Source organism: Poeciliopsis prolifica, unplaced genomic scaffold (assembly GCF_027474105.1).
Source record: "Poeciliopsis prolifica strain line A6 unplaced genomic scaffold, Auburn_PproV2 SCAFFOLD073, whole genome shotgun sequence".
Lineage (NCBI taxonomy): Eukaryota > Metazoa > Chordata > Actinopteri > Cyprinodontiformes > Poeciliidae > Poeciliopsis > Poeciliopsis prolifica.
In genome coordinates this window covers 72,501-94,692 of record NW_026562448.1, presented here as the reverse complement: position 1 = coordinate 94,692, position 22,192 = coordinate 72,501, and the positions used below count along the sequence as shown (strand labels likewise).

At 44.9% G+C, this 22,192-nt stretch overlaps 3 protein-coding genes across 3 annotated transcripts; 2 read left to right on the top strand and 1 right to left on the bottom strand.

The window, feature by feature from the left end:
- Positions 1–1,572: 1,572 nt before the first annotated feature.
- LOC129352220 (chymotrypsin A-like) lies at positions 1,573–3,936 on the top strand. Its single transcript, XM_055021089.1, has 7 exons — positions 1,573–1,669; positions 1,845–1,948; positions 2,609–2,688; positions 2,754–2,832; positions 2,907–3,087; positions 3,495–3,628; positions 3,717–3,936. The coding sequence occupies exons 1-7, from the start codon at positions 1,573–1,575 to the stop codon at positions 3,876–3,878; spliced, it is 837 nt and encodes a 278-aa protein (XP_054877064.1). The 3' UTR covers positions 3,879–3,936.
- Positions 3,937–10,765: 6,829 nt separating this feature from the next.
- LOC129352219 (chymotrypsin A-like) lies at positions 10,766–13,133 on the top strand. Its single transcript, XM_055021087.1, has 7 exons — positions 10,766–10,862; positions 11,038–11,141; positions 11,804–11,883; positions 11,949–12,027; positions 12,102–12,282; positions 12,691–12,824; positions 12,914–13,133. Exons 1-7 carry the CDS (start codon positions 10,766–10,768, stop codon positions 13,073–13,075), a joined length of 837 nt encoding a protein of 278 aa, XP_054877062.1. The 3' UTR covers positions 13,076–13,133.
- A 3,207-nt stretch (positions 13,134–16,340) lies between these two features.
- On the bottom strand, positions 16,341–17,009 carry LOC129352140 (agouti-related protein-like). Its single transcript, XM_055021007.1, is given in 6 exon segments — positions 16,341–16,483; positions 16,486–16,522; positions 16,612–16,642; positions 16,644–16,707; positions 16,875–16,916; positions 16,919–17,009. Coding segments are annotated over 6 exon segments (408 nt in total).
- Positions 17,010–22,192: the final 5,183 nt, after the last annotated feature.

Here is a 22,192-nt window from a genome sequence, read left to right as displayed (position 1 = left end):
ACCTGTCCGATCCCTTCGGTCCCGTCTTTGGATGGAAAGTCTCTGAGCTGTCTCTCAGACATGAGACCAAGAGGACATCAGGTGTCTTAGGATGCTGAGAGTTTCAGAAACACAATGCAAGCATCAACTGGTCTCTGCAGTGAATTGATTCAGTCAGCCGTCTCTTCTTGCTAGCCATCTGTCCAAAGCAACAGTTCACAAAGTGTTGGTTATGAACACCCAGAACCTCACAGACCCACTGACTGATCTTCTTTCAGGAACCCTGTTAGCACCGAGCAGTCATTCACAAACTGCCTCAACCTGAAAGCCTCCTACTGTGTTTTCCAGAAAATGAGATGAATGGAACAGTTTTTGAGATGCATGTGGGTCACTTGGGTCACTTGGGTCACTTGGGTCACTTGGGTGCTTGTTGATGGGGCTGTTAACAAATGCCCCTGCTGTTTTCCAGGACCTTGTTAATTTTGTTCTGACATCTTCTCCTCATCCACCTGGATGACATGCTCTTCTTCTTGAAAGATGTTGCAGAACATCAGGTATATATTGTTACATCTGAAAAGACCCAAATGCAGAGAAACCTGTTCAACATATGATCTTCAGAAAATAAGTACAACTGGAAGGAGGACGATCAGACGAGATCATGCAATGCAGGAACTGAACAGAAGGATTCAGCAATGACACAACGGGAGCTGAAATACTGAGGCAGGGTGGAAAATAAAGCAAGACTAATGAACACAAAGGGAGCTCAACTAAGACTCAAAGTAGCCAGAAACTAAAAAAGAAGCAAAGGTGTCATGGTGGCTGAAGGCAGAGAAAAAGGCATTGTGAAGGTCTGGAGGTCAAAGAGCTTTCAGGAGGCTGAGGCTCAGGGAGCCTCAGCCTGAGCCTTGGTAGGAGTCCAGATGGGCCCTGGACCTGTGAGGCAGCCCTGCAGAGACACTGACGGATCCACAGCAGGAGTTTTTCAGAAAACACAAGTGAGTCCACTTGGACTCCCTCACTGGAGAGCCGGGAACAGAAACACAAGGCGTCTGTGAAAACCTCCAGAAAGGAAGTGGAGGAGTCGTGACCACAACATCTGCAGCAGGATGTTGGCGCCGAGACAGGTGGTGGACGAGTTCATGTTGGGAGACGAAGAGTCCTCTGGAAGCTTGCCAGACCAACAGACACTCAGATCGCAGAAAGCTGGCTCCGTTTCACCCGACAGCAATGGAGAAGTCAGACCCTCAAGATCTGGGCTGAAGTTCTCCTTCCTGTCATCCTGCAGGATCCACCGTTTGGCAGAATCCTCAGGGAGATGTTTGATTGCTGCTGATATTCTCTTGACTTCAATAGAACTTAATGAAGGCTCTGAGCTCCAATTATTTGGTGGCTTTTTATTCAGAACTCAGTGATGAACTGACATCCAGCTTCAGTTTGATTTGACTAATTCAAGCTCCAGGCTTATGGTCTGAGTCTCACTCTGACCTTCGTGTTCCTGCCTCTTCAGGTGGAAAAATACCCACACCTGTCCAAACTCCCACTGTCTTCTGATAAGATGTCCCTGCTGTCCCGTCCAATCATGTCGCTCCGCTGATGTATAAAAGCAGCGGGCCCAAAGGGAGTGGACATGATCGAGCCATGGCCTTCCTGTGGATCCTCTCCTGCCTCGCCTTCGTCGGCGCCGCCTACGGTGAGACAACCTTCATCAGCAGAGTGGCTCAGAGACGAGCGCGTCTGCAGACCGCTTACCAACGTAGAAAGACCTCCAGCTTCTGTTGAAGGGAGAGGAAACACGTCATTTTCCTGAGACGTCAGGAGTTTGTTTCTAATCCTTGTTGCTAATGATGTAATGATGATGTCATCAGGTTGCGGCTCACCTGCCATCACTCCCGTCGTCAGCGGTTACGCTCGTATTGTGAACGGCGAGGAGGCTGTGCCTCACTCCTGGCCTTGGCAGGTGTCTCTTCAGGTAAACTCCCACAAACAAAGATCCTTTATTCTGTTGGCTTCAGGGATGCTCTCCTCCTTTCAGGAATCATCTGTGATATAGACATATTTTCTAACTGAACCACTGCTGGTACCTCATCCTCCTGCAGATCACCAGTTAAACTCAACAACTCTAAGGAGATGTGATCATTTCTCAACTTTGGAGGATGTTGATTTGTACATGTGAAGCCAATAATAAATGAGTGGAGACGACAAAAATGTTGCATTTTCCAACCTCAAAAAGTTGATCTTTCTTAGACTGCATGCTCCTCAGTGTTTGGTGGAATAATCCTGCTTTGCTGCTCTTCCATGCATCTTGGCATGCTCTGCACCAGCCTGTGACGTTGTGCCGACCTCACGGCCACGTCAGCAGATCCAGGTCTGACTAGGCCGGACGAGAAGTCACACACGCAAACACGCTGCTGTAGGAGAAACGCATCCAGCCTCTGATTTTTTCCAGGACTGGAAAACCCAACCCAGCCACTCTTTGCCGTCAAACGGCGACCTTGACGTGCAGCCGTCGACTCCTCGTAGTTCAGCAGCTGCGTGTCTGAGCCGACCTCCGACCTGCGCGGCCTTTCGTCAGGCTGCAAAGTTCTCACAACATGCAGAGCTATTAAAATGGGACCTGCCTCTGTTTCAGGATTACACTGGCTTCCACTTCTGCGGAGGCTCTCTCATCAACGAGAACTGGGTGGTGACGGCTGCTCACTGCAATGTCAGGTAAGCGTCGCACACCTGAGGTCTGCTTTAGCAAAGAAGAGGAGATCAAACTGTTTGTGTTGCAGGACCAGCCACCGCGTGGTCCTCGGAGAGCACGACCGCTCCTCCAACGCAGAGAGCGTCCAGGTGATTTCTCCTAGCCAGGTAAGAGAGACCGTTCACGTCACATCCTCTGACCTTTGACCTGCCGCTCCTAAACATGCCACTTCCCCCCCCAGGTGTTCAGACACCCCCAGTACAACAGCTACACCATCAATAACGACATCACCCTGATCAAGCTGTCCAGCCCCGCCCAGCTCAACATGCGGGTTTCCCCCGTGTGCCTGGCCGAGTCCTCCGATAACTTCCCCGGAGGCATGATGTGCGTGACCTCTGGCTGGGGTCTGACCCGCTACAACGGTAACAGCCGCTGACGCTCACAGAGCTCTGGCTCCCTGAGGCGCTTCACCAGTTTTTAACCAACACCAGTTAAATGCAAAGGACCCCAACCCTAACCCTGCATCCAGCAGGGGAGTCATGTGACCACATGTTGCTTTATTCCACTGAATTGAATGAAATGTCTTAGATTGTTCAGATCAGAAGCTGTTTTGGTTCTTGATTACCACCAGGAGAAAGAAGCATCATCTCATCATCTGAGCACATTAAACTGGAACAGAAGTTATTCTGCTGCACAGGAAGCTGTTCAAGAGAAAACAGGACAACCTTGAACCTTTTACCACCTTTGCTGCTCTGCCAGCAGATGGAGCCCTTGTTCCCGTATCACTTTGATGTTCTGGCAACTGTTGCAACTGTTGTGTGTTTTGCAGCCCCCGACACCCCCGCCCTGCTGCAGCAGGCCGCTCTGCCCCTCCTCACCAATGCTAACTGCAGCAATTACTGGGGCAGCAATATCACCCACCTGATGATCTGCGCCGGAGCAGCTGGAGCCTCCTCCTGCATGGTGGGACTTTAGTTTGGACCGGTTCTGTCCATCCAGTTTGAGCTCCAGGTTTCATTGCCCTGCTGGGTTTCTTTGCTCTGATCCTCAGGGTGACTCTGGAGGTCCTCTGGTCTGTGAGAAGAACGGAGCCTGGACTCTGGTGGGCATCGTGTCCTGGGGCAGCAGCACCTGCAGCACCAGCACCCCAGCTGTCTACGCCCGCGTCACCGAGCTGCGCGCCTGGGTCGACCAGACCATCGCTGCCAACTGAGCGTGCTCAGCGGTTGGCTGATCCAGCTGATCTTCAATAAAACACAGAAACTGACAAACCCTGCAGCCATGTTTTCTTCTCCTGCAGACCCTCGTCTTGACTAACATAAGACACGTTTTCCCCTAACAGAACAGCTTTGAAACGTCTCAGCGTTAGTTTTCCTTTTCCTCTATGCAAAACACCAAATTCTCATTTGTTTGTCGCTTTGTTGTCCACCAGTCTTTACTCGCAATTTTTGGCTCCGACCTCAGATTCTTTTATTTTATACGCAAGTGTTAAATACCAGGTTGTTATGTTGGGGGTCACTGTCTGTGTCAACATGCCTGTAATACCCTAAACTCAGCTTAAAGCAAAGAATCAACAGTCTAACCCTCTCTTATCATACTTTAGACCTTTTGCTGACACATGTGTAGGTCAGGGGTCGGCAACCCGCGGCTCCGGAGCCGCATGTGGCTCTCTGATCCCTCTGATGCGGCTTAACTTTTGAAAATAATTAATGAGTATTTAATTAAGATGTATTTTATTTTAGTTGGTTCATTTTCAAAATGTAATTCTATTAAGATTATGTCGATCTTGTAACATCTAAAAAAGTTTAATATTTCAAATATTTTTGTTGCTATTATTACGTCACAACTTCCAATGTGCGACACCCGCCACTGCCAGTGTGTGGTTTCTTGAACTTTTTGACCCAAGACAGGCCAACTATGGAGAATTCAAAGAAACGAAAAGTGTCTGATGAAAACAGGACGTTCAGTGCTACGTGGGCAGATTCATTTGCTTTCACTGCTGACGAGACTGCTTCACCAGTGTGCTTAATATGTAATGAGAAACTAGCTAACAACAAAAAGTCAAGTGTCGCAAGACATTTCCAGAATAAACACGCAGCCTTTGCTCAAAAATATCTGGATGGGAGGAGAGAAGCTCTTGATTTACGGGTCGATCTACGTTCCTACCCTCATCTATGGTCATGAGCTTTGGGTCATGACCAAAAGAACGAGATCTTGGATACAAGCGGCCAAAATGGGTGGCTGGGCTTCCTTAGAGATAGGGTGAGAAGCTCGGTCATCCGGGAGGGAGTCAGTAGAGCCGCTGCTCCTCCACATCGAGAGGAGCCAGTTGAGGCTCGGGCATCTGGTCAGGATGCCTCCTGGACGCCTCCCTGGTGAGGTGTTTCGGGCATGTCCCACCGGGAGGAGGCCCCGGGGAAGACCCAGGACACGCTGGAGGGACGATGTCTCTCGGCTGGCTTGGGAACGCCTCGGGATTCCCCGGAGAGCTTGAGGAAGTGGCTGGGAGAGGGAAGTCTGGGCCTCCCTTCTTAAGGTGCTACCCCCACGACCCGACCCCGGATAAGTGGCAGAAGATGGATGAATGGATGGATGATGGATGGATGGATGGATGATGGATGGATGATGGATGGATGGATGGATGGATGGATGGATGGATGGATGGATGGATGGATGGATGGATGGATGGATGGATGGATGGATGATGAATGGATGGATGGATGATGGATGGATGGATGGATGGATGGATGGATGGATGATGGATGGATGGATGATGGATGGATGGATGATGGATGGATGGATGATGGATGGATGATGGATGGATGGATGGATGGATGATGGATGGATGGATGGATGGATGGATGGATGATGGATGGAGAGAAAAAAAGCTGTTTCAGCACTGACACGGAAGGCTGATCTGAGCAAAAATCACTTCAAGAAGTGGATGAAGTCAGCAAATTCAAGGGCATATGCTAGTTTTGTTGCCGCTCAGGAAATAGTGAGGCACGGGAAACCGTTCACAGATGGGAAATATATAAAAGAATCTTTCATTAAGACTTCAGAACATCTATTCACAGACTTTAAAAACGAGTGAAATTGTGCAGAAAATCAGGGATATGCCCCTCTCTCCAAAGACTGTCAAAGACAGAACCATAAAAATGGCAGAAGACATCACCAGACAGCAAATTAAAGATATCAAGTCAGCTGTGGCCTGCTCAATTGCTTGTGATGAATCCAAAGACAAAGCTGATATTGAACAAATAGCGCTGTTCTGCCGCTATGTAAACTCTACTGGGCCACAAGAAGAAATGATGGAGTTGATACCACCAACAGGCCAAACATGTCTGTGAGGCTGTCTTGAATTGTTTAAGAGCAAAAGGAATAAACACCTGGTGTCAGTGGCTACAGACGGGGCACCGAGTCTGACAGGAGCTAACAAGGGCTTTGTGGCTTTATTGCAGAAGTTGCTGGACAGAAATTTGCTGACTTTTCAGCTGGATTGAGTGTTGTTGCACGGCGGTCTGTCCGGTCGTTTCACCAGTCGCTGCCGGTGTTGAGCTTCTGCTCAGTTGTGCTGCCAGGTTGTTGGGCTGTTTTGGACCGTGTCATTTTTTGGACCATTAAAACTTCATTTCACTTTGCCTGGGTCTGCTGCGTTTACCTCACCACTTCATGACAATCATTCCATATGTTGGCTATAGTTGTTCTGCCTACTGAATCTCAAAAATCTGTCCATTTTGTTTTCTTTGCCTCCTTAATAACTTTCCTTAATTCTGCTTGATCTTTTTCATCTTCAGTTAAATTTTTAAAATGGTGTGTCCTTTTCAATATTCTAAAAGGTCTTTTCCTTATTGCTTCACTGCACTCCTGTGTCGACCTTGATTCCTCTTTCTTTTTGTTCCTACCTTTATTTACAGGAATCATTTTTGCTGCTTTCAATATTACTTCCCTAATCTTTCCCTCTATACCCTCTATATCTAGATTTAAATTGACTTCATCCATCTGTTTGTCCACATATATTGAAAAATATTCCATTTTGTCTTACCAAACAGCCTTTCCACCCCTCCTTCTCTTTATAAGTATGAATCTTACAAGAAATTATTTCTTGCTCTATTTCTCACTCATATAATCCATCTAAATCTCTGGACACCAGAGTTAAATCTATTACTGAACAATTTCCTGTATGTACATCTGTTCTTGTTCCCCTCCCATCATTCATACACAATAATTGATTATCTTCCAACAGCTGTTCTATTAAATCTCCATCTGTATCAGTTCCCTGCCCTCTCCATAAACTGCTATGGGGCATTCAAATCTGCGTACCAAATTACTTTATTTCTATTTTGTCCCTGATCTTATTTTCATTTATCAACTTCTAATCTTTCACATGGATTATAATAATTTATTACAATAAATGAATCTGCATTTATCCAAATCTGCACAATTTCAAACTCATCTACTTTAAAAGGCCTTGTCTAATAAAATGGCATCCAACCATTACTTCAATACAATTAAATCTAACAGCAAATGAATTTAACATTCTAAGTTCAAATTAGGATTTTAACCCTCTCAGGCTCAAATTACTTGCAAAGACTGGCTAAGTTGTTGCAAATCTGCAACACCTGCCTGGAGAGGGTTAACCAAGTTTTTTGTATACAAATAACATCTGGCACTTCTTATTTATCAATAAAATACTTTAATTCATGTCCAATTAATATTAAACTTCTTACATTCCACTGAAGAAGCAATGGATAATGTAAGGTATCCATGCTGTTTTCTGAATGCTGAGGCCAAATCTTTGACATTTAAGGCATCTAATCGGTTGTGGGACATATTCTCTTACATTGTAGGTACACAAATACACTTCATGACAGTACCCCCTTTCTACGGTGGATATCAGACGCCATAATACCGGAAAGAACTCAAAACTAGGGGGGGCCAGGAGGAGGGCAACAGCCATGCAGAAACACAGTTCAAAGGTACCCCTGTGGGCGAAACGAGGGATGAACCCATGATAGTCCAATCGGGAGGGCGAAGATGTATGGGAAGAAAGTCAATGCAAGGCCCTGGTGGGCGGTAGGCCCCCACCCGCCGTACCCATCAGCTGCTTCTGGAGTCCCAGAGGCCAAAAAGGCCCAATAGGACTCCTTCAGCCTCATAGCATCCCTCACCGAAGGCGTCCACCAGCAGGTTTGAGGGTTGCTGCAGCGACAGGTACCGACAACCCTGAGGCCACAGCTCTGGTGAGCCGCCTTGACAATGGAGGCATGAACATGGTCCACTCAGACTCAGTGTCCCCCACATCCCCGAGACAAGTTTGAAGTTCTGCCGGAGATGGGAGTTAAAGCTTCGTCTCACAGGGACTCCGCCAGACGATCCCAGCAGACCTTCACAATACGTTTGGGCCTGCCAGGTCTGACCGACATCCTCCCCCACCCCAGAGCCAATCATCACCAGGTAGTGGTCAATGGACAGCTCCACACCTCTCTTCACTCGAGTGTCCAAGACATACGGCCTCAGATTAGATGAAACAATGACAAAATTGACCATTGAACTGCGGCCTAGGGTGTCCTGGTGCCAAGTGCAGATATAGACACTGTTAAGAATTAAAAAGAAGGAATAACTTGGTTTAGCTCATTAATTAATTCTTAGTCCCAAATTCCTGTGTCTGTGTAAGTGTGCAGAGAGAAAAGAGCAATCATACGACGTCAGACTTCAGATATTCAGAGTTTTATCCAGAGAAATTCAATGCACTATATAATGTTACAACAAGCATCTCACCTAGATTATCAAAAAGTCCAAGACATGACAAAACAGAGACAAAGAACTGAGTAAAAAAGACAAAAGAATAACAGAAGATGCATCCTCCGGGAAACTCTCACTCAGCACAAAGAGATTCCAACTTCTGCTGTGAAACAAACCATTTTTTATAGACTGCGTATTCTCCTCATTTAAATATATGCATTAGGAGGTGTGTTCTTTTCCTTTGTGTGGGATGTCTTAATGTTAATTTTATTACCTCTGAGACCCAACCTCCGTACCAGGCTCCGACCTGATTTACAGCGTGGAACTGGAACGTTATCTCTGCCTCAAGATGCTTCAACAAGAAAGTAGTTTGTATTTTTAACCAAGCTTGCACACAATGTAATGCTAAATAAGGACTATAAGTTTGGATCTAAACTAACTAATTAAAAACATGCTTAAAGAAATATAGTTAATTCTAATATAGATAAAATTATTTATAAAAAGTTTTAAGATCCTAGTGAACTTTTGAACCACGCTAAGGAATTTGTTAATTGCCTGGCAGACAGACTCTCTGTGTAAAGAGATTCAAGGAGTCTAAGACTGCTTTCTGATTAGGAATTTCTGTAAGTTCTGAGAGTCACCAGCTGTCCCAGTTTGGATCTGTATCTAAGTTTATCTTAACCTAAAGGTTAACTTATGTACTATTGTGCTACTTTAAAATTCTATTTCAACATTAAAAAGGGGGAATGTTAATCTTTCTGTTAAATCCTTATGTGTTTGCTCCCAGGTAAGTATGGTCATACTTTAGGTGATCTCTTTTTTAAAGAGATCAAAAGGGGGAATGTACAACAACAGTTTAAAACCCGTCCCCCCACCCGTAGGCGGAGAGGCTTCCCTCTCATCCACTGGGGTAAACCCCAATCTACAGGCACCGAGATGGGGGGTATGCCCACTCCTGCCCAATGGGTTAAAGCCCGGCCCCCAGGCGCTCGCCAACGTGCCCCACCTCCAGGCGCCTGGCTCCAGGGTGGGGTCCTGGTGACCTGCGTCCAGGCGAGGGAACACTAGATCCAAAGTTGCCATTCATCATTAGGGTCTTCATTTATTTATTTCACAATTTCACTTTAGATGCAACCAAACATAGAACAATAGTATTCAACATCTCGTCTATTTTACACATGACTATTTTAAACCAAAGCTGTTTCTCCAATGCCTTAAGGAAACCTGGACAATTGTATAAATATTTTGTAAAGGATATTTTTATTCATTTATTATTATTATGGTTATTATTATCTATTCAGAACTTATATTGAATTTATTCTACTAAACTAATAGATATTCATCACATCTTTTCAGAAAACGCCAAACTTATCCAACTATTTTATTGGAAATAGCTGATGATACACTTTAACACAATTTTGTTGAACTTAAAACAATAATCATAAAAATTCCCTAATTCAAAATAAAATGTTGAAAACTTAATATTTGTACAAAGGTACACTTGTTAAATTCTGAGTCGCACTTACTTACAAACTGAAGGAGCAACTGAGATATGTGCCTTCCTGTTTCCTGATTATGAACTTGGACTAAGTTGTTTTTAGCTCTGGTCCCGGTTACCCCAACCCAACTCCCTGGGTTTAAAACTAAAACTAAAAAATTCTCAGGTTTAGAATTGTAATCTTGGAACCTTCCTTATCATTCACCTCTGCAACAGTGACAACATGGAGCAGTTAAAGGCTCTCCTCTGAACCTACTGGGACAGGTTCATTGTTCCTTTTAGAAACTTATTTTATTTATGCCTTAAAAGGTTTTGCTCAGAAATTTCACTATTCCCCCCAACCCCAACCCAAACAAACCCTAACCTCCTCTCCAGGGTGACTGACTTGCTGCTGGAGTTGAAGACACCAGTGAACCAAAACCTTTCATGGTTGATTTATTTGTCTGAACAAAATGATTTCTGTTTGCTTAGTTATGATAACTGTGTTTAACTTAAATTTTGTTTTAATGTTTCTTGTTATGTTGGATCTATTCATATAAACTTTTCTCTGCTACCAACCTAAACCTATAAATAATTTACAAGGAATCATTCTTCCTACAGGAGATGCTTCAATAGAACTTAATGAAGGCTCTGAGCTCCAATTATTTGGTGGCTTTTTATTCAGAACTCAGTGATGAACTGACATCCAGCTTCAGTTTGATTTGACTAATTCAAGCTCCAGGCTTATGGTCTGAGTCTCACTCTGACCTTCGTGTTCCTGCCTCTTCAGGTGGAAAAATACCCACACCTGTCCAAACTCCCACTGTCTTCTGATAAGATGTCCCTGCTGTCCCGTCCAATCATGTCGCTCCGCGCTGATGTATAAAAGCAGCGGGCCCAAAGGGAGTGGACATGATCGAGCCATGGCCTTCCTGTGGATCCTCTCCTGCCTCGCCTTCGTCGGCGCCGCCTACGGTGAGACAACCTTCATCAGCAGAGTGGCTCAGAGACGAGCGCGTCTGCAGACCGCTTACCAACGTAGAAAGACCTCCAGCTTCTGTTGAAGGGAGAGGAAACACGTCATTTTCCTGAGACGTCAGGAGTTTGTTTCTAATCCTTGTTGCTAATGATGTAATGATGATGTCATCAGGTTGCGGCTCACCTGCCATCACTCCCGTCGTCAGCGGTTACGCTCGTATTGTGAACGGCGAGGAGGCTGTGCCTCACTCCTGGCCTTGGCAGGTGTCTCTTCAGGTAAACTCCCACAAACAAAGATCCTTTATTCTGTTGGCTTCAGGGATGCTCTCCTCCTTTCAGGAATCATCTGTGATATAGACATATTTTCTAACTGAACCACTGCTGGTACCTCATCCTCCTGCAGATCACCAGTTAAACTCAACAACTCTAAGGAGATGTGATCATTTCTCAACTTTGGAGGATGTTGATTTGTACATGTGAAGCCAATAATAAATGAGTGGAGACGACAAAAATGTTGCATTTTCCAACCTCAAAAAGTTGATCTTTCTTAGACTGCATGCTCCTCAGTGTTTGGTGGAATCCTGCTTTGCTGCTCTTCCATGCATCTTGGCATGCTCTGCACCAGCCTGTGACGTTGTGACCGCCGACCTCACGGCCACGTCAGCAGATCCAGGTCTGACTAGGCCGGACGAGAAGTCACACACGCAAACACGCTGCTGTAGGAGAAACGCATCCAGCCTCTGATTTTTTCCAGGACTGGAAAACGCCAACCCAGCCACTCTTTGCCGTCAAACGGCGACCTTGACGTGCAGCCGTCGACTCCTCGTAGTTCAGCAGCTGCGTGTCTGAGCCGACCTCCGACCTGCGCGGCCTTTCGTCAGGCTGCAAAGTTCTCACAACATGCAGAGCTATTAAAATGGGACCTGCCTCTGTTTCAGGATTACACTGGCTTCCACTTCTGCGGAGGCTCTCTCATCAACGAGAACTGGGTGGTGACGGCTGCTCACTGCAATGTCAGGTAAGCGTCGCACACCTGAGGTCTGCTTTAGCAAAGAAGAGGAGATCAAACTGTTTGTGTTGCAGGACCAGCCACCGCGTGGTCCTCGGAGAGCACGACCGCTCCTCCAACGCAGAGAGCGTCCAGGTGATTTCTCCTAGCCAGGTAAGAGAGACCGTTCACGTCACATCCTCTGACCTTTGACCTGCCGCTCCTAAACATGCCACTTCCCCCCCCAGGTGTTCAGACACCCCCAGTACAACAGCTACACCATCAATAACGACATCACCCTGATCAAGCTGTCCAGCCCCGCCCAGCTCAACATGCGGGTTTCCCCCGTGTGCCTGGCCGAGTCCTCCGATAACTTCCCCGGAGGCATGATGTGCGTGACCTCTGGCTGGGGTCTGACCCGCTACAACGGTAACAGCCGCTGACGCTCACAGAGCTCTGGCTCCCTGAGGCGCTTCACCAGTTTTTAACCAACACCAGTTAAATGCAAAGGACCCCAACCCTAACCCTGCATCCAGCAGGGGAGTCATGTGACCACATGTTGCTTTATTCCACTGAATTGAATGAAATGTCTTAGATTGTTCAGATCAGAAGCTGTTTTGGTTCTTGATTACCACCAGGGAGAAAGAAGCATCATCTCATCATCTGAGCACATTAAACTGGAACAGAAGTTATTCTGCTGCACAGGAAGCTGTTCAAGAGAAAACAGGACAACCTTGAACCTTTTACCACCTTTGCTGCTCTGCCAGCAGATGGAGCCCTTGTTCCCGTATCACTTTGATGTTCTGGCAACTGTTGCAACTGTTGTGTGTTTTGCAGCCCCCGACACCCCCGCCCTGCTGCAGCAGGCCGCTCTGCCCCTCCTCACCAATGCTAACTGCAGCAATTACTGGGGCAGCAATATCACCCACCTGATGATCTGCGCCGGAGCAGCTGGAGCCTCCTCCTGCATGGTGGGACTTTAGTTTGGACCCGGTTCTGTCCATCCAGTTTGAGCTCCAGGTTTCATTGCCCTGCTGGGTTTCTTTGCTCTGATCCTCAGGGTGACTCTGGAGGTCCTCTGGTCTGTGAGAAGAACGGAGCCTGGACTCTGGTGGGCATCGTGTCCTGGGGCAGCAGCACCTGCAGCACCAACTCCCCCGGAGTCTACGCCCGCGTCACCGAGCTGCGCGCCTGGGTCGACCAGACCATCGCTGCCAACTGAGCGTGCTCAGCGGTTGGCTGATCCAGCTGATCTTCAATAAAACACAGAAACTGACAAACCCTGCAGCCATGTTTTCTTCTCCTGCAGACCCTCGTCTTCATCTTACTTCATGAGATCATGTGAAACCTATCAGTCCTTCTAAATGAAGCTAAAATCAAACACAGAAGTACAAATTGATTTGAAAGTAGTTCACAGCTGACATCATGGTCGCCTTTTCAAAACTGTGGACTCTCAGTCTGCTTGTCCTTTGTTTTCAGTCTTTAGATGTGGAAGATTTCTGCGTCCTTTAGCCAAAACACGACTTCAGTTTGGCTCATTGACTCGGCACCAATTTACCCAAAAAATCCAGTTTATACTCAGAAATGCAGAATTAATGTAACGGATTCTTACCGACAGCTCAGAGTCCGTTCATTCAACATTTCAGTTAAGTTAGATCATTTTCCTGTGTTTGAAATGGATGCTGGAGGACACCAGTCTGCATGTTAATGGTGACGCAGCAGCACTGGGTCTTTCTGAGGGTGTCGGGATCCAACCCTCATTCTTCAGCACACAAGTCTCAGACATCTTGAAATGTAAAAGATTCATCTTCTCTAAGAAGTGAAAAAACACTTGGTATCATGTCAAGATGAAGACCTGGCTCTGATGACCAGATGGTCTCTGTGTTGTCCCAGCTAACCTTTGACCAGTTACACCTGATCCTTGTTTCGCCTGATTGTCTCCGTGTGTATTTAAACCCACCTGCCTTCCTTGTTCTTTGTCGGCTCCTTGTCTCGTTGTCTTTCTGTCTCGCTGTCTCGTTGTCTCGCTGTCTGATCCATTTTGTCAAATCTGCTGTCAGATGTTTCTTGTTGCCTGGTTGCTGCCAGTTTTGAGCCTCAACCTTCTGCTCATTCTGTGCTGCCTGGATTTTGGATTTCTGACAAATTCATGAAACACATCATTCATCCTTCATTTCAACCGGAGTCTTCCTCACCACCTTTACTGTATTTCATAACAGAAATGCTTCAATTCCTGCTTTGTTAAGGCCAGATTTTCTTTTCTTTTTGGAATGCATTCAGGTTTGTATTCTATCAAGTGATGCATCTTTAATTATTTTATGTCCCTCAACATTTTGATTTACCACAGGTCTTCATCATCCTCATCTCCACTGTCAGTACTGCTACCATTAGCCAGTAAAGGATAAAAACCAAACTATTCCATTGTGAGGATGTGGATTTTCTATGTATTTTGATCTATTTGGTCCTTGTTTCCTCAAGTCATGCCCTTAATTGTTCCTTGATTAATCCGTAGTGTATTTAAATCACCTTCTGGATCCTCATATTAGTCTGTCTTTGTCAAGTCATTGTGCTTCTACCTGAGTTGCTGTCTGAGTCTCGTTGTCCACCTGAGGTTCCTGACATTGTGCACAACTTTGGACTCCATCAAACCTCATGACTACAAACCACTTCATGACACTCATGGCAACAATGAACTTTTGTCCTTACAAAGTCTTTAAGCTAAACACAGGTTCTGATTCTGGTTCTGCTCTGCATCCCCAGAACCAGAACCAAGAGAGGAGAAGCAGCTTTCAGCATCTATGCACCAAAACTTTGGAACAAACTTCCAGAAAACTGTAAAACAGCAGAAACCCTGACTTCCTTTAAATCTCAACTAAAACCCAGCTGATTAGAGTTTGATTAGAAATGTAATATGTAACAATGTGTTGTTTATTATATGACACAAAGTCATATAATAAACAATACATTGTTACATATTACATTGTATTGTAATATGTTGTATTGTAATACAATGTATTACAATACAATGTATTGTAAAGCACTTTGAAATGCCTTGCTGCTGAAATGTGCATAACTAATAAATTTGATTTGATTTGATTTGATTTGATAAAGGGATGGAGCCGGAGCTCGTGTGTGAGGTTCTGGCTAGAAATAGTCGGTCTCACCTCAACACACGTCAGAGTCTGGTCAGATTTCCGGCAGTAAGTCGGGCTCGTGTCCGGTGGAGAGTTGGACTCCACCAGAACTGCTCTGTGCCACCGATTCTCTTCATTACTTTCATGGACAGAATCTGTAGAGCAGCCGAGGTGTTGAGGAGATCCGATTTGGTGACCTTAGGATCCAGCTCTGCTTTTTGCGGATGATGTGTTTTGTTGGCTCCATCAGGACGTGATCTGCAGCTCTCGCTGGAGCGGTTGGCAGCCGAGTGTGAGCATTTGGTAGCTAACGTCAGGAAAACACAGATGCAGATTCACTTAATGTTCTGGTTCTGGTCTGCATCAGAACCAGAACCAAACAGAGAAGCAGCATTCAGCCTCTATGCACCAGATATCTGGAACAAACTTCTAGAAAACTGAAAAACAGCTGAAACCCTGACTTCCTTTATGTGTTTTGGAACGTCAATATAAAATTCATTCATTCATTCATTATTGCCAACATTTGGTGATAATTTCACGCCAACAGAAATCTTTAATTACAACAAACAAAAACATTTTCTCTGTGCTACAGAATTTTCTGTAATTCTTTGTATAAATTTAAATTTGAGTTTTTCCTGTTTTGTGTTTAGTGAGTTTGGACTCAAAATGTCGACATGAAGCAGAAAATCAGTGATGAAAATGTGAGAGATGATTAACCATGAAGTCTTTATTACAAACTGAAGCAAACTGCATATGTGTTCAGGTGTGTCTCTGGTTCAGGTGTGTCTCTGGTTCAGGTGTCTCTGGTTCAAATGTGTCTCTGGTTCAAATGTGTCTCTGGTTCAGGTGTGTCTCTGGTTCAGGTGTGTCTCTGGTTCAGGTGTGTCTCTGGTTCAGGTGTGTCTCTGGTTCAGGTGTGTCTCTGTTCAAATGTGTCTCTGGTTCAAATGTGTCTCTGGTTCAGGTGTGTCTCTGGTTCAGGTGTGTCTCTGGTTCAAATGTCTCTGGTTCAAATGTGTCTCTTTCAAATGTGGTTCAGGTGTGTCTCTGGTGGTCTCTGTTCAGTCTGGGTTCAGGTCTGGTTCAGGTGTCTCTGGTTCAAATGTGTCTCTGGTTCAGGTGTGTCTCTGGTTCAGGTGTGTCTCTGGTTCAGGTGTGTCTCTGGTTCAGGTGTGTCTCTGGTTCAGGTGTGTCTCTGGTTCAGTGTCTCTGGTTCAGGTGTGTCTCTGGTTCAGGTGTGTCTCTGGTTCAGGTGTGTCTCTGGTTCAGGTGTGTCTCTGGTTCAGGTGTGTCTCTGTTCAGGTGTGTCTCTGGTTCAGGTGTGTCTTGTCTCTGGTTCAGGTGTGTCCTGGTTCAGCGGTCAGGTGCGTGTGTGTCCACCGGGCGGCAGTAGCAGATGGCGTTGTAGAAGCGGCAGTAGCAGGTGTCACAGGGGTCGCAGCAGGGCAGCGAGTAACCCAGACAGAACTGCTGGTGAGGGATGCAGCGGCGAGGGAACGCACGGCTCTGCCTTGCAGCTGCAGCACAGGCAAGTCCTGCAGGACAAGGGAAAAGCCCATAGTTGGGTCAATTCAGTGCAAAATTTCAAATAGCTGCAGACCTGCTGCAGAGGACAGTCCTGCACCTCATTGTTGGAGCCCGCCTCCATCAGCAGCGTCTTCCTCTGAGTCCACAGGAAAGAGACCGCCATCCTGAAGAGGGCTGGGGGCGTGGCCTCTATCTGCAGACACAGAAAGGAAAAATGCTCAGTACCTGAAACACTCCAGGTGGTTAGATGTTTTCCACTCCAATCTGCTCTGCAAAACTCCAGGTTGAAAGTGGAACCATGAACACCAGTAATTCTGTAGGGGCGGATCAGAGCTCTCTGATTGGACGTCTGTCACTGACCGATGTCAGCCAGGTAGGCGGCGTCGGGGCGGACGTTGGGCGCGGGCCGTCGTCCAGCCGGACTCCTCCTTGGACCAGGGAGGCGGCCGGCCGCAGCAGACCGGAGGAGGCGCAGCAGAGCAGCAGCATGCCCATCCTGCTGCCGTCACCAAACAAGAAGAAGAATAACTGCACTACAACTCCCACAATCCTCTGCTGCTCCAACAAGAGCTTCTGAAAGGAGGAAACAGGAAACAGAAGCTGTTTTATCTCCCAGTTAGAAAACTTGAAGAATTTGAGCCCCATTGAACAATCTAACAACAAAGTAGCCTTAAATTCAAGCAAATAATAGTAATTATAATAATTAATTTATGTTTATAGGAACAACAAAATTCAAACAATTACATAAAGAGCAACTTGTGTTGAGTTTTCTAGCTGTTGCTGATTTTAAGCTCTTGTCCCAAGTTGGATTTTAACTTTAGCCAAAACTACAGAGCACTATTTAATAAAATAAATGACCAGCATATTTAAAGATACCAACATGAATAAACAGCACAGCGAGATCATACATATAAATATAACTCTGAGCTGCAGCTCTGCTTGTCCTTCAGAAGTTAAACACAAACATTTCAGACATGAAAACACGCCGAATATCATTTTTCTCCTTTTTCATTCACTCAGTCACTCTGGATGAATCTGGAAAAAGTTCTGGAGCCAAACTGTGGAACCTTGAAATCATTTTCTGGGGATAACAAAGATGAAAAATGAAATCTTCAGATTTGCATCAATAATCTTTTATCAGCACCTTTTCAGTCCAGATCAGACGATAGTTACAGGTAAAAAATATAGTTTTTATTTGTGACATTATGGAAAGAAGGACTTAAAACTTACTACATTTATTGCCTAGTTTAATAATAAATAAAAATCCAATATTTCTCATATTATAGTAGAAATTAGTTAATTTGTTGTATTGTTTATTTTTCATTCATATTTTTTGTTGATATATATAAAACAATATTTCCCTTTTTATAATTGCTATTAACTTTCTTCACAGGGTAAAAAGTTTTAATGATATAATTTTTTTCTTTATTATTTCAATCACACTTCAGATCCATCAGTTTATTCTGTTTTACTTTTCTCTGTTCTTTGCAGATACATTTTACTTTATTCTGATTTATGTTTCCACATTATTATTATTATTACCATTATTATTGGAGGATTAACATTATCACTGTGGAGAATCAATCAATTCTTCATCTTAAATATCATCCAGAACAGTAATTTGGACAAAAATATAATAGACACGACCTTTTTCTGCAGTTTTTCACCTCATCATCATCATCATCATCATCATCATCATCAAACAGAAAGGGGAAATGAACTCACCTTCTGGCTGAAGCGTCCACTGCGTTTCTGTCTCTGGAGGAGCTGAAGGACATTTAAAGCCAATCACCAGGAAGAGGTCACATGACCAGCTGGGGGCGTGGCCCTGGAAATTGTCACAAAATGTTCATCATTACTGACACAAGTTAAGACGAGTTCTTCAGCCTTGTAAAAAGCCGTCAGTTATTCTTCCCAGGTGGCTAAATGAGAGGAATTTTACTGAACCAGTTGATCAGAGGAACGGGTCCAGATTCAGTTCTGTCTGGCTTCTGGCTTGAAGAGTCAGAACCAGGTGGGCAGAGGTGAGAGGAGAGCTGCTTCACGTTTGACGGGAACTAAAACAAACCAATCAGAAGATTATAACAAGAAAGCCACAAGAAATTCAGAGCGTAATGTTAACATGAGCAGCAACCCAACATCTACCCAAACCCCGAAACCCCGAAACACTAAAACCCTGAAACCCCGAAACACTGAAACCCCGAAACCCCGAAATCCTGAAACCCCGAAACACTAAAACCCTGAAACCCTGAAATCCTGAAACACCGAAACCCTGAAACCCCGAAATCCTGAAACACCGAAACCCTGAAACACTGAAACACTGAAACACTGAAACCCCGAAACACTGAAACCCCGAAATCCTGAAACGCTGAAACTGAAACACTGAAACCCCGAAATCCTGAAACACCGAAACCCTGAAACCCCGAAACACTAAAACCCTGAAACCCTGAAATCCTGAAACACCGAAACCCTGAAACCCGAAATCCTGAAACACCGAAACCCTGAAACACTGAAACACTGAAACCCCGAAACACTGAAACCCGAAATCCTGAAACCCTGAAACACTGAAACCCCGAAATCCTGAAACCCTGAAACATTGAAACACTGAAACCCTGAAACACCGAAATCCTGAAACACCGAAACACTTAAACCCCGAAACACTGAAACCCTGAAACCCTGAAACACTGAAACCCCGAAACACTGAAACCCCGAAACCCTGAAACACTGAAACCCCGAAATCCTGAAACACCAAAACCCTGAAACACTGACACCCCCGAAACACTGAACCCCCGAAATCCTGAAACCCTGAAACCCGAAATCCTGAAACACCGAAACCCTGAAACCCTGAAACACTGAAACCCTGAAACACTGAAACCCCGAAACACTGAAACCCCGAAACACTGAAACCCTGAAACCCCGAAATCCTGAAACCCCGAAACCCTGAACACTGAAACCCCGAAACACTTAAACCCTGAAACACTGAAACCCTGAAACCCTGAAACCCCGAAACACTGAAACCCCGAAACCCTGAAACCCCAAAACACTGAAACCCCGAAACCCTGAAACCCCGAAACACTGAAACCCCGAAACTGAAACCCCGAAACACTGAAACCCCGAAACCTGAAACACTAAAACCCTGAAACCCCGAAATCCTGAAACCCCGAAACACTTAAACCCTGAACATGAAAAACCTGAAAACTGAAACCTGAAACCTGAAACCCCGAAACCTGAAACCCCAACACTGAAACACTGAAGGCCTGAAATGCCAATCCAAACCGTGATGGTCTTCCTTCAGTAAATCGTGGTTAGCTGTCATTGTTCGCTTTCATGGCAGCGGTGCTCAATAAGTCCATGGTGATGACCAATCGATCACGGAGGTTTTGAGTCGATCTCGGCAGCAGGCAGCAAACTGAATGACACCAAGAGGCTGAAACCACTTATCACAAATATTCAATAAGATCCAAAATGTTTGTAATGTTATTAAAGAATAAAAAAATCAATAAAACGTGTTCAAGTTAATGAGCCAACAAAAAATAAAAATCTAATTTTTGCTTCAATAAGGTTTTGTGCAATTCGGTTCCATTGAAAAACCGCGACTGAGTCGCAGAGCAAAAGATGGAGGAAAAATATCCTATCAGAAGTTCTGTTTTTAACTTAGCAGTGCTCTTTCAGTATGAAATTATTCATATCGAGATCATCAAACCTAAGTTCAGATCTACCATAACCAATTAACACCTGCTGGCCTCAGATTTCCAACCAGTTCCTGTCTACAAACCAGTAACCTGCTCCCAGTGTCAGAATCTCACTCAGGAAGAAACCGCATCAGATTTTCTATCTCTATAATATTTCTCCTATAACTGATGGAGATTTGCAAATAAAATAAGTCAACAGAGTTTAATTTACAATTTTGATATCTTTGTGTCATGAGGCAGATCTCAGCCGGCTGGTGAGTGAAAACGTAGATCTTGGTCTCAAAAACTGCCCTGCTTTATAGTGAGCTTTCATTGTTAGCTTTTGAATTGAATAATGAGGTGTCTCCATGAATTTATTAACATTCTGCTGTCCATGCTACAATCACTTAACGAAACAAAAAAGATTTCCAGGGACGAAGACAATGAAGATAAGGTATGAACGCTGAATGAGAAGCTTTATGAAAACGTTACAGCAGCAACATTCCAGTTCTCATGAACCAGCTGGTGTCAGATTTCAGGGTACTCTGGCTTTCAGCTGTTTTGCAGTTTTCAGAAAGTTTGCTTTAGACTTGTGGTGCATGGAAGTTGAGAAGATCTGAAAAACTCAAAGGAAACAGAATGAAAACGGTTTGACAAACAAATTCAACGGCACAACAAAAAATAGTTGATGGGACTCAAACTGACCTGCAAGTAAAACCAAACTGTCAGTTTTCAATTCAAAATTTGGTTGGGACTCTCCAGAACCAGCCAGACGGTCCAGGTTCTTGTTTGTCATCATGTTTCAAAACATGTGGGGATGTGAATGTGCTGCATTGTGAGGAGTCACATGCGGTTGGACTGAGGGTTCATTAGAGCCAGTAATCCTCTCTCTGTTGCTGTGATTGGAGAACATTAGCTCGGCTGCTTCCTCCATTACTGCCAATCTGCTGCTTCCTGCAGCTCATTAGTTGCCATCTGCAAACATGGCGTCGATTCTCTGAAGAGTGACATGCTGATGACATCACAGCTGCACTCAGCACAGACAAGGCGAGGCGCTGGAGCTGCAGGCGGCGCAACTTTAATCAGACCGCTGATTATGGAAACCAGCTTAATGCACATGTTTACTTCATTCACTTCCTGTTAGAAGTGGCTGGACTGTCTCCATAGTAACAGGAAAAGGTCAACTGGCCAAAAGTCAAAAACCTAATAAAAATTAAATAATGATAAAGTCTGAACCAGCTGAACGAGAAACCTTTTCTGTCCAGAAGCAAGATGGCCGCCACACCACAGTTAGCACAGACGGTGTCTTCTGGAGAGACGAGACCAGACAGTTGGACCAAGATGGAGGAAACCAGAAACAGCACAGTGGTGGCGGTATTGTGTTCTGGGCTGGTTTTGCAGGCGTCCCTGAGTGGAGCAGGATCTGCTCTGGGAACCAAAGTACCTTTAGTTACCGAGGACTTTCACGGTTCCCCGCAGCTCCCGAGGCCCCCAGGCATGATGCTGCCACTGCCAGGCTCTGCAGCGAGTTTCATGTTTTACAGGATCTTCAGAGTTTCACACATTTTCACTTTCAGCCAAAAGATTCAAACTTGAACCACAAACGTTTCCGCCTTCTTCTCCTGTCATTTTCCATCATTCTTTTAAATTTATTGTTGTTGTTTTTCTAATCCAGTCAGGGTCAAATCTATACATACCTAGACTAACTTTAGCAGGTCCTCCTGAAATGTACGGAAGCCCAGAGGTGACACCCACATTAAATAAAACGATGCCTTTTTATGGCCTTTAAAAACCAGTGTTTATGAAAACTTCAGAATGTTTTTGTTTGTTGATCATGTTCCTACATAAGAATATTATATTGTGTCGACATTAAAGTTTTTGTGAGAGCATGATAAATATGTCAATTGTATTAACATGATATTGTTTCCAATGTGACAGCAGAGTATTTTTGGCAGCTCCAGGCTTCCGTAGAACAGTGATCATCATGCAGAGCAGATTGAAATCAAT